Here is a 12,745-nt window from a genome sequence, read left to right on the forward strand (position 1 = left end):
AGTGCGGTGCGGTGGTGTGTTATGGCTATTAATGAAAAAAGTTGGGATCATAGACGGCATAGACCTAGACTTGCCGTTCGCGTGCGCCCGTGAGGTACAAAATACGCAATGCGACCAAATTAAAACACGTTTTAAGATTCCTGACAATATACCTACCAAACATAACTCATCATTCTCATCAATTCGCTAAATTATTACATAGACAACTCATAAATGCGCGTTTTCCCAGACATAATGTCCTATATATTATACTACTCTTTGCATAACACCTAGCTAGAACGATGAACCCCCGAAACCCCCCATGTAGATATCATTCATAGAAATCTTTAGAGCCGTTTCCGAGATCCTCAATATATACAAAAATCTCTCGTTTAAAGGTATAAGTAAAGCACGCAATTTTGGATGTTTTTATTTTCTATAGGTACAGTACACCATTATATTTAAGATTATTTTTATTAACAATAATTTACATTTATTTTAATGTTTAGTTCGAGTTTACATGACAGTGTTGTTTGATGTGGTAGACTCGTCTTCCAGGCGTCGCGTGAACGTTTCACTGTCAAGCACAGTGTACACGTAATTCCGGTATGTGTACAAGTTTTGTAGTTTGGCCTTAGTGTCCATGTCACGGATCTTGGACAGGACTGGTGGTACTCGGGCGATACCGGCTTCTCTTGACAGCCCTTCGTAGTAGGCGTCCTAAATACATATATGAAACTAATTAAAAAATAAGAAAGAGAATGAAAGAATGATAATAGAAGCTAAGAAAGCACTAGGGTTTAAAATAGGACCTGTCGTAAATAGGCGAAATGAAAGTCTTATTTTTCCTCGTTCTCTCGTTGCTGAGGATTGCGACCATATATGTCTCTATTTCATGTGGTCATAAGCCATGTCGACTGAACGGTGCAAACTGCCGCCAGCCGACCTCTTCACAGCGTTCGACCATCTCATCTAACCCAACCCCGAGCACGTTCGCCATAAATTCGGCCTAAATCATATATCTCTCCACACCATGCATTGGAGACCGCATAAAATGCCCGAAGAATCGAATGCCTCGCTCAAGGCATGGAGAGCCGACTGACAACGTTGTCACTCGGCTCAACGAGTGAACTGAATGAAAATACAGCGCCATGTATTGAGGTCAATGAGAGAAGCTAAAATAAGTGAGCTTAATTTCATGTCGATTAACTGAATACCTCTTTATCTGCTAACAGATGTATGTCGCTTAGCGGGCGACCCTTGGCGAGAAGTGGATCTGCACGTGCTTGCCATTCCGCCATCATTGCTTCCTTGGACGGTAGAGTGAAGTTTCCCATTATTAGAGCTGTAGCGTAACGTGCCTGAAGATGAAACAAAAAAGAAACGTTTTCACTACAAATATAATTAAAAATAGGTACCTATACTTATAAGTACCTTACGTGGAGATGTCTTGTAGATAAGATGAAGATCAGTCCTTAATGATCTATTTTGTTCAAGTAATGGTACACGGTTCGTATCTTTTTAAATTTAATTGTTACACGTTTCTACAAAAAGGTAAATGGCATAAAATAATTCACACGTAAACTAGATTAAATTTGCAACATTACTAGGTTAAAGTTAGCTCCATAGAAAAAATATCAGGAAAACATGTCTAATTTATATTCAATTGCAATCGTATATCGTCGCCCTGCATACCACAGCAGTTATTTTAGAGGGACGTATATAACGAGCAAAATTTTAAACAGAAGTAAGTACGTTTTCAGAGATACCTTTTGAGTTAAAACGTTAAAACCCGCGCAATGGCCGTTATCTTCCGTCGCAAATTTCACGCGGCGTGTTTTATTCCGTTCTAAATGCAAATAAAAATCATCATAACACGGCAGTTACACTTACTTGAGCGTCAATAGCAACAACAAGACACGCGCGGACCACTAGCCCCATGAACACCATGGAGGGCTCATGTATGTTGACCATGTACTTGTAGAGAGGGACCACGCTCCTCGGCGACAACGTCAGGCCGCTGCTGCTATCGAGGAAGGGGTAGTCGTATTCGTAACCTGGAAAATGTGACGCGTTTTAAGTAGATTTTTGAAATAGTACAATTGCAGCAAATGGATGTTGGTACTGATTACTGGTAATCGTAACAAAGGTCGATCTTCTACAGGCATATTGCAGGCTAAAAAAATCTGGAGATCTTACTCATCATATGGAGCCAAATATACTGAAATAAATTAATTAACTGGCTACGCTCTTCTAGAGCTTAATAGTGTGCTCGAGGTTTTATTTATAGATAACTATTTATTACCAGACTGGATAGCATTTTTACACACTTTTATTTAGTTTGCATTCAAATCTAGTACCTAACTTAAATTTAAATCACTTCCCGGTGTCTGTGATTGAGCTGAAATTTGTGCATACCTAGGCACAGACAGACGTATATTATCCGATGACGAGAATGAGCCCCTTAAAGAATACGCAAGAAAGTCGTCTATTTCATCATTGGTTCATATTACCTGTGCACAAAATGACATCATCAACTTCTTCAAAAGTACCATCAACAAAAACCACTCCTGTCTCATTCAATTCCTTCACATCAGGTCTCTTCACATAATGGCTTGGGAAGTGGGTGGTATCGAATTTGGCAGGCGAGTGGTGGCTGTGAACCAGTCGACTGGCGACTTCGGCGACCACCAAACTTATCTCCATGCCCGAGGGCCCGGCGCCGACGATGAGGACTCGGCGATGGGCGTAAGGTTCCGGCGTTTTGTAGTCGTGACTATGGATTATGGTGCCTGAAAATAGCGAATAATAGAGGGATGAACATCATGCATCTACAGTCGCCATCAGATATATCGGAGCGGCCAAGGTGCTCACAAATATCTGAACACGCCTCTATTGTCAAGGCGTTAGAGTGCTTGTCTAGATACTTATTTGTGAGCACCTTGGTCGCTCCGATATATCTGATGGCGACTGTACAAACGCCACTGTTATGATTTTTCTGAGAATATGAGAATACTTATACGATAACAAAATAAAAATCGGCCCAGTTCAGGTAAACGACATGGGTATGGTAAACACACTTTGCAGTGAAACTTATACAACTTATTTATAGAATGATTAGATTCAACGACCGTTATTACATGTTAATCCAAGAGATGATAATCATGATACATTTTGTAAATCTACCTTTGAAAATCCCTTCTCCTGTTATAACAGGTCTGTTGGGTTTACTGTGATGTCCTGTTCCCACTATCACGTAATCATAATCTTCTACAAACTCTTGTCCAGTGATGACATGTTTGTGTTTTACTTTCCACACATTATCTGTCCTTTTTACTGATTCCACTAGATGTAGGAACTGCAATCAGAAGAACTTATATAATTTACGAATGTACCTACCTGTGTCATATTTGCTATCATATAGGTACTTAAATCAACACCGCATTGAATTCCGTGTAATACAGATGTAGTTTATAATTGTTTTCCGTCGTATTTTCTCGAAAACGTTGGTATTTGTCATGCTACTTCAGTCAACCTCAGTACTTTTTGTACCGAGACTAGGGCTTCCAATACCGGGATCCCGGTATTTCGGGATCCCGGGATCCCGTCTGTTTAGACGCATTTTTCAATACCGGTATTTTTAAAGGCAATACCGGGATTCCGGTATTTAAAAAAATGAGGGAAATGCGCAGTATAAACCCTTAAAATCCAATATCAAAAAATTCAAAAAGCTTACTAAACGTCAGACGCATCTAGAGTTAGACCAAGAAAAGTCTGCAACGATTTTGATAGCACGCGCAGTGCAAGTGTTATAACGTCAAAATTCTATGAAATGACGTACAAATAACACTTGCACTGCGTACTGTGTATGCTATCAAAATCGTTGCAGACTTTACTTGGTCTAACTGGTCTCTAACCCTCATTTTATTATTGAAACAAGATCGTTGCCTATTCGTCAGATAAATATTTGGTGGTTGGTGGTGGATGAATCCTGAAGTTATGTGAGTGATGAATATGATGATAGTGACATTAACATTAACATAATTAGTTCTTATAATTTTATCAAAAAATAAAACGAAAGAGCAAGGATAACTGTAATAATGGCAAACCAATTTTGACGGAAATTTGAAAATTGTTGTCTGGTTGGTTAAGTTGGACTACAAATGTGACTGGTGAGGTGAAGTCAACAAATTGTATTAAATTATTGCCAACCTGGAGTGCGAAATAAAATTATTGCAGATGGCGGCATTGATTGTTTATTGTTGTAATAGCTTTTAGGACATATCTGGTATTCCAGTGAGCCTTTCTAATTCCCCTTTTTAATAAAACTATATATTTTTAAGCGATTCATATCCAATACCGGGATCCCGGGATCCCGGTATTGATGAAGACAGTTTCGGTATTAATACCGGTATTGTGAGAAGTCCGGTATTGGAAGCCCTAACCGAGACTGACTGAAATAGCAAGACACGTTTGTACGTTTCCGTGGAAATACGATGAAAAATTATTATGCACTACATGTACCTACTCATATTACAATTGACGTGTAAATACACGCTGGGGTCTACAATGCGAGCAGGAGACATGCTTCATACGTATCTAGTTTGGTACGTCATCCTACATATAGGTATTATGCAGGAGTGAAGTCCGGATTCGTCTTGAGGGTCGCGAAGTCGGAATCTCGACACACTGTGATTTTTTATTGTTTTGTGGTGAGCGTTCCGACTGAATGTCTTGCAACCTTCACCAAGGAGGAGTTTTAGCCGAAGTTCCGGCGGTTCCGCGGCTGGCTCCATAGAACAGCGTGCTAGTTTTAAGCTATTCATCTATGGGCAACTAAAAACTAAAAATATCAATTATAATTTCATTGAAACGCGATATTGGTTCTTACTTGTATATGCTTCTCTATATCAAAATGTTTGGCAATGTCTTTCAGGTACTTGTAGTAGCGCTCCCAACCGGGATAGGAAGGCGCGTCATCAGGTAACCGGTACCCGTTTAGTTCCATCGTGGGCTTTGGCAGATTTGTCCTGGAAATATGTGTTATTTGTTTTATATTGAGTGTAGTGACCTACTTTGTACACAGTACCTACTATGATTTATTTTCATGATAAAATGAAATCTCTTTGTAATACGTAATGTCCCATTGTTCGTAGAAGACCTAGATATATATCTCATGCACATAAATCGTTGCCAGTGGTCAGATCGTTTTTATATTTAGTAACAAAGTTTTAGTTAAATAAAATATCAGTTTGATTGTCTCGAATTTCGTAAAGGTCCAAAAATCGCACTGCTGAGAGTAAAATTAATTCTAAAAAGAAATGATGCTTATTTCGTCATTTTTACTCTTTCTGGATAACTCTTTGTTCATTTTTTTTAATTGTAGGCAAAATGAAAACAACTACGAAATATTGCAGAAATTTAAACTAACAAAGTGCATCAGAATGAGACGTATTCTGTATTTATATACAGATACATATAGATTACACCATGTTTTTCGGGATCTGCACGCAGGGTTGGGCAGTATTTCAATTACATGTATTTGAAATAGATATGAGCGCCGATAGGCATTTAGCCGGCGGCGGCGCGCCGGTCAAAATTGGTCGGCGGCGGCGGCGAATCGGCGGCGTGGCCTTGAAACACCTTCGATTCATAAAAAAAGAATTCAAACCAAAATTTTACCAAAAAGCCATGTTTTTGCTGTAAGAAAGTTATGAAACAAATGCATTTTTTATTCTCAAGAATAATTTATTGAATAATGGTACGAAAAAAAAAATTATATCGTATAAACTATGGACAAGCGGTATCGCGCGGCATCAGAGGCGGTCTTAATCTTGGCGAGGCTCTGGCCGGAAGATCTTAGCGAGGCCCTTATCTTTTGTGCTAAGTTAAAAATTGCGGATTGACTGTATCAGGGAAACGTCTTGTCAACAGTCCAAAGAAAATTGAGCTCCATCATTAACCAATATCGACCCAACAAAACCGATTTATGTCAAAAAGTGAGGCCCAAGGCCGAGCTCCACACCGAACACATGATACCACCGAACACCGAAGACATGATTTCGACGCCACCCAATGCGAGGCCAGAGGATGAGCTGCAGGTAAGCATACGGCTAAGAATCGAACGCCAAGTGTAAGCTTGGCTGACGGCCGAACGCCTGGAGCGCCGATTGCGGCGCGCTTCTGTGCGAGGCCGAGCTGCAAGAGAGCAGAGCGAGGGCGCAGGCCGATAAAGACTGAAGCCATAGTGTTAAAGATCTGGAACCAAACCTTCAAACCTTCAAGAAAAGAGCGTACTCTCATCTTAAAGGCCGGCAACGTGCTTGTAACCCTTCTGGTGTTGCGGGTGTCCATGGGCGGCGGTAATCGCTTACCATCAGGTGATCCGTCTGCTCGTTTGCCTCCTATATCATAAAAAAAAAAAAAAGCTTTCCTGCGGGCGCATTCGTGCGACATCAAAGGCCGAGCTGCAATGGAGCTAAGATCGGATAAGGACCAATACTCAAGCGTTTTAAAACAGGCCGAAAGTTGAGCTCCAAACAGGGCCAAAAACTTGCAGGTTCAGATAGCGGTATAATTCCATGCGAGCGATGCAAGGCCAAAGATTGAGCTGCGAGAGAGCAAAGCTTGAAATTTGAACAGTGGCCAAGTTTAAACGAGACCTGATTCCGACGCCCTTCCGTGCGAAGCCAACAACGGCCGGACATTTAGATGTGGAAACGCTTAATATCTCAAAATTAACCCCATTTTATACCTTTTAAAGACGTTTAACCGTGCTTGCAATGGTTAACTTCGCGGTAAATGACGGATGGTTAGCTGGCAAAATTAGTTATGCATTGGATCGGTAATCCAAAGATGTGGGTTAGAGTCTCACGTTAGCCAGAGTTGACACAGTTAATTTTTTCATTGTGATTGCCATATGTCTAGTGTATATACAATATATAAATTGTAATGTGGAACGTTCCACAATAAAAATGGAAGGAAATCACAATCAGTATGTTTATTACAAGCGTATTGATGTTAAAATTGATATTAATAATTTCGTTTCCCCAAGACTAGTAGCGCGGTTACTAAACACTCTAAACTAAACCTTTGAGTATATAGCCTAAGGAGATGTGATACACGGGCGACCCCCTCCGGCAAAGTACATTGGTCAACTGTTCAAACACGTTATATAAAACTACTTGAAGTCGCTTCACCGCCATTTTACATCGTTCCGTGTCGCGAGACGTTTCTCTTAAAAAATGATGACTTGTGCAGTATTATCGTGTAAAAGGCGATCTGATAGCTCAAATTCGCAACAAGATCGCGTTTCCTATCATATATAAGTATTTATAATAACTATTAAATGTATATTGAAGTACAATCTCCATTTAAAGAAAAAACCGTTGCGATACATAAACGACAGAAAAATGTAAACATGAATACAGTGGTACGGGGACGAATCGGTCTTAAGGGATGTGACAAAGTCAAAAAAGCGACTCAACATTTGAATGATTGAATGAATCATTCATTCATTCAATCACTGCAGTTTGTTTAATATAGCTGATCAAGCAAATAATGTCAGTAAAAAAAGACGCGAAATTCAAATTTTCTATGGGACGATATCTTTACCTATGTATCAGCCCGGAAAACCTGCGGGCGACAGTTCATTCCACAGTTTAGCTGTGCGTGCTGGCTAAGACACAAAGACACATAAATACAGACAGCCATACATACAAAAAATCATTTTATTGGCTACCTAATATCTTCAATGTACAGAATTTTCACTTTTACAATTTTATAATAAATAGTAGTAGTATAAGACAATTCAGTTCATTCATCAAACTGATTTGACTCATTCTTCAGATGTGTCCCATCACTATCATGTTCGTATGTATGCTGCATAGTTATGTGAAAACTCTGTTTGTGTGCGTGTAATTTTTGATGTGTTGAACTTTTTTGTAGTGTGCGTTTGTCGCAACAGCAAAATCTGTGTCTGTTGAGTTACTTATCTTTTGGTGGTGTGCTGTAGGTGTTTACCTCGCCCCCCGCTGAAAGTGGCGAAAAAATTTGTTCGAAGAGTTTACGTTATCACATCTCCTTAGGCTATATACTCAAAGAACTAAACAGATAAGTTTGCATTTGCTTTCGATATTTTTGAATTATATGGGCCTAAAATACCTTTTGAATACCTATAAACTATTCGAAGTGGCGCCGTTAATGATCTAAACTCGATTGAAAATATATTATCTGATTCTGAAAGTAGTAGTAACTACCAAGGTCACGCCGATGCCACGCCGGTAGAGCAGCGTCGGCGGCGGCGGCGCGAAAATTTTGTCGGCGGCGGCGGCGCGCCGGCGCGGCGCTCATATCTAATTTGAAATACGTATTTGAAATACAAATTAGTATTTTGTATTTGTATTTCAAATACTACCTCAAAAGTATTTTGTATTTGGTATTTCAAATACTGCACTCACATGTATTTAGTATTTTGTATTTCAAATACTTCAAACTTCAAAATACATTTCTATAAATACATTTTATTAAATTCTATAATCCTAAAATGTCTAATCTCTCGCACAAGCTGTGAGCCGACCGCGAACCTCCGATCCAGCCGAGATACAATTTTCATTGGCTGGATACTGGATCTATATTAGGTCAACTTCTGCGTGGAACTTTTCGTTTAAATCTAGGGGATAGGGTCATTGCAGTAGTTTCCGTCCATGCACTAGTTTTCGACGACTTGACGGATTATCAAATATATATTTCATTTTAAATTTACTCCTTTTTGCGAAATCTTCATCTTCCTCGCGTTGTCCCGGCATTTTGCCACGGCTCATGGGAGCCTGGGGTCCGGTTGGAAACTAATCCCAGTAATTGGCGTTGGCACTAGTTTTTACGATAGTGACTGCCATCTGACCTTCCAACCCAGAGGGTAAACTAGGGCCGTAATTGGAATTAGTCCGGTTTCCTCACGATGTTTTCCTTCACCGAAAAGCGACTGGTAAATATCAAATGATATTTCGTACATAGTTCCGAAAAACTCATTGGTTCGAGCCGGGGTTCGAACTCGCGACCTCCGGATTGCAAGTCGCACGCTCTTACCGCTAGGCCACCAGCGCTTCCTTTTTGCGAAATATCATTGTTATATGTAGACAGATATATTGCTTAGACGCCTTAGACATAAGGATTGAAATCAGTCCAAATTTGTGCAGGAATGTAGGTGTATATTCAAATTTCGTCAAGTGGACGTAAACTAGAGCTGGACGAAAACTAGCGCAATGACCCTATAAGTTTATATGAAAGGATATTCGTTAACGCTAAAACTAAATGCTAAACAAAAAAATAAATAAAGGTATATTTTGTAATTGAAATACATTATTTTAAACACTGTAATTTGTATTTTGTATTTCAAATACCCGTCACCAAAGTAGTTTGTATTTTGTATTTCAAATACTTTTAAAAATGTATTTTGTAATTTGTATTTCAAATACGTGGAAGCCAGTATTTTGCCCAACCCTGTCTGCACGACTATAATACGCCTAATCAATCCAGGGAGATTTTTACCTTAAATGCATATACATGCTCGTATGCAGAGGCAGTCCATTCTCGTCTTTCCCCACTCTAGGGTCGAATCGCCATGTACCACCGACGTATCTCGTACATTCTAGGACTGTGAAATTAATGCCTTCCTCCTTCAAATATCTGGCTGAGGATAGCCCGGCCACACCTGCTCCGATTACGCAGACTCGTGGATTGCTTATTTTCCCCTGAAAAAGACAAATGCAAGTTTACATGCGGGAGATTGATTGACGCCGCTACTAATTTTCCGGTTGAGATTTTTCTACGTGAAAAAGGTTACGACATTAAAAAAAATCCTGGAGAACGAATGAATAATTTCTTATTTTAATGTAATTTTTCCAGAATTTTCTGGAAACTTCTTAAAAAATATAATTTTTGGCAGTGAGGCCCGGCGAAAGGGGGGAGAGGGGGGGGTCAAGCGGATCGGATTTTTTTCTGATGTTTCGGATCTCACGCGTGGTATTTAATCCCATAGAGGTCTATAATTATGAATTTTCTAAAAAAACAATATTATAATATGTATATCAAAAGAGGTACAAATTATATGTATTAAAATAAATTAATCAATACGAAAGAAATAGTCATTATTCTTATTTGTAATATTTATGTCATGGAAGACAAAATTAAAGGATCGTTTATAAACTCGTCAATATTCTTGTCCTTGAATATAAAATTAAAATAACTAAATAAATCATATTAATATAATATTATATATATATGTGATGTATATGTGTATGTATGTATATATATATATATATATATTATATTATAATTAAATAAATAAATGAGTATAAGTCTGAATATAAGTTTATTTTTATTGCTAATGTCGACTCCATAGCTCGCTTTAGCTTTACGTTGGCACGTCTTACCGTGCGATAAAAACTCCGATGCCTAATTTATGATCGTATTTTTTTCAACAATTAACGGAAAAAGTAATTTTTGAATTATGAATGTTTCCATGCAACTTTTATCACTATGCACAAAGCCTATGGATTATGAGTTTATAAATCATAAAACATTACCTATACCTTATACCGCACTTCGTAAATGTGCCGATAAAGGCATTTCTCATTTTTATAACACAAACATGTGTGTGAAAAAATAATTTTAAATTATGAGTTATTTTATATTTATTAGTTCTATATGATACGTTAATACACACGAACAGTCAAACATATATGTACTTAAAAATATTTATATACTAGGTAACTCACCATGACTTGACCTTGTGACGTAATGCAATATGTCGACTGCAGGTAAATGTATTTAAATTAATGAATTTGTTATCTTGTTATCACCACACAATGCATGACTGATAAAAATCCTATACAACGTTCGCGCTTGCGTACACCACCACTGCCGAGTGAGAGTCAGTGACTAAATGTTTTGAAGTAGTCATGTCATGAATCAGGGACAAGATTAGGTATGTCAACAAATAAACAGTGTTGTACCAAACTCGAGATAGGTATAGGTATAGGCATGGTATAGGTGTAACATATATGACATGACAAATATACCTTGGCTATATTTGTAGTCGCGGGCTCGAAACGAAAACCGTTATAATGATTTCGGTGAATTATTGTTACGATAAAAAGGTACATATTTTTGGTACTGGAATTATTCTTACGATAAAAGGTTGTGGGCAAGCAAGATACGAAGCATGTAGGTGATTAAATTTTCTGCAAAAAACTGTTTATGTATAAAAATACAGGTTGTCCATCACAATTCAACGCGGCCCCTTTGCACTGTGGGTTGCGTCGTGCGCGGGGTGGCCTATTCCAGTAAATTTATATCGCGTCTGTACCTACGTAGTTATATTTATTTTTCACTTTTTTTCTTTATTTTCTTTTAATTTCAGTAAAGGCAAATTTCGTATAACTACCTATATCGGCTATATCTAGAGGTATAAATCAAATCACCATTTATTGTTAAAATAGGACCTTCATATTAAGGTTAAATTTAAACGTACTCAGACTGAATTATATAATTGAGTTTCGCAGAATGAGTTTAAAAATTTTTTTAATTCACATTGAAATACCTATAATTGAATAAATTGACACTCGATTGAGGCTTCGAAGTATTTATTTATTAGGTAATGAATACCCACGTGCTTAGATATTAGAAAGGGAATTTTATAATTGTTGGTAATGTTGGTTATTTATTTTGAGTGAGTGAGTATTCACTGAGTGAGCAAAATCGCATTTTGCTCATTTTGTCTCACTCAGTGAGCAAAATGCGATTTTGCTCACTGTTTTTAAGTAGCAAAGTACCCTTGTTCGAGCTGCTGAGGTGAAAAATAAATGTTTAATTTATTTGACGCAATTTATAACCTAATGACGTAAACGAGCACGTTGCTTTGCCTTATTTTCGCGAATTTTAAGCATAAATAAAACTACATGTGTACCTATCTGCTGTCAAGATAACCGCACTTTGTGTCATGTTTAAGTACCTATATACGTTTCAAACGTAATATTAATTGCAGTTTCCATCTTACCTGAATATTCTGACACGTGATATAGTTAACTACACACAAGCCACAAAACACTAAACGTTTATACATCTTCACGCTATTCTTATTGAATTGCCAGAGGAATACTAAAGCGGCACTTGTTCTGTGTCACTTATACGTAACTTTGACCTTTGCTGATAATGATTTATCTAGTCATCAAACAAATTAATCGAATATTAAACGAGTGACGGTTAACTTGCTTGCCGCTACTGTAATAAAACAATATTATATAAACAGTATTCCTTCATTTAAGGTTTTAGCAAACCTAAAAGCTCGGCAACAGTTACGCGCCATTAACCCGAGCGCGACCGGCTCAGTATTCTTTGGAGGAAACTCCTTACTGTAACGCTTATCTTGAACTGTAGCTATACTGTCAGTAAAAAAATACGGATTAAAATAAATATGGGGTAGGTTTTACTTTTCTATATTAGTATTATTCAAATAAACAACTACCTATTTATAATACTTTTTAGTGTTTTTTCTGTTTCCGCAGGCAATAATCTTACAACCAATTACTTACGTAATAAAGAGTATAGGTTCCTCATTTCATAAAATATTAATGCATTTAAAAAAATTGCGTACGTTCGAATTGAATCAAAATGTAGCTAACACGTAGGTATGCATACTTAAATGAAAATGAGAAATCGTCTACCTACTGCGTGAATTATGTGTATTTAGAATCAGCTTACAAGT

The 12,745-nt window shown here is 37.8% G+C and overlaps 1 protein-coding gene across 1 annotated transcript; it reads right to left on the reverse strand.

Moving 5' to 3' along the window:
• Positions 1–459: 459 nt before the first annotated feature.
• On the reverse strand, positions 460–12,175 carry LOC134656142 (senecionine N-oxygenase-like). The gene is made up of 8 exons (XM_063511663.1): positions 12,038–12,175; positions 9,529–9,731; positions 4,871–5,009; positions 3,166–3,337; positions 2,493–2,771; positions 1,873–2,036; positions 1,197–1,340; positions 460–699 (listed from the first exon to the last, which is right to left on the reverse strand). The coding sequence occupies exons 1-8, from the start codon at positions 12,101–12,103 to the stop codon at positions 496–498; spliced, it is 1,371 nt and encodes a 456-aa protein (XP_063367733.1). The 5' UTR covers positions 12,104–12,175; the 3' UTR covers positions 460–495.
• Between the last annotated feature and the right edge of the window lie 570 nt (positions 12,176–12,745).

The sequence above is a fragment of the Cydia amplana genome, chromosome 17, assembly GCF_948474715.1.
Source record: "Cydia amplana chromosome 17, ilCydAmpl1.1, whole genome shotgun sequence".
Classification (NCBI taxonomy): domain Eukaryota; kingdom Metazoa; phylum Arthropoda; class Insecta; order Lepidoptera; family Tortricidae; genus Cydia; species Cydia amplana.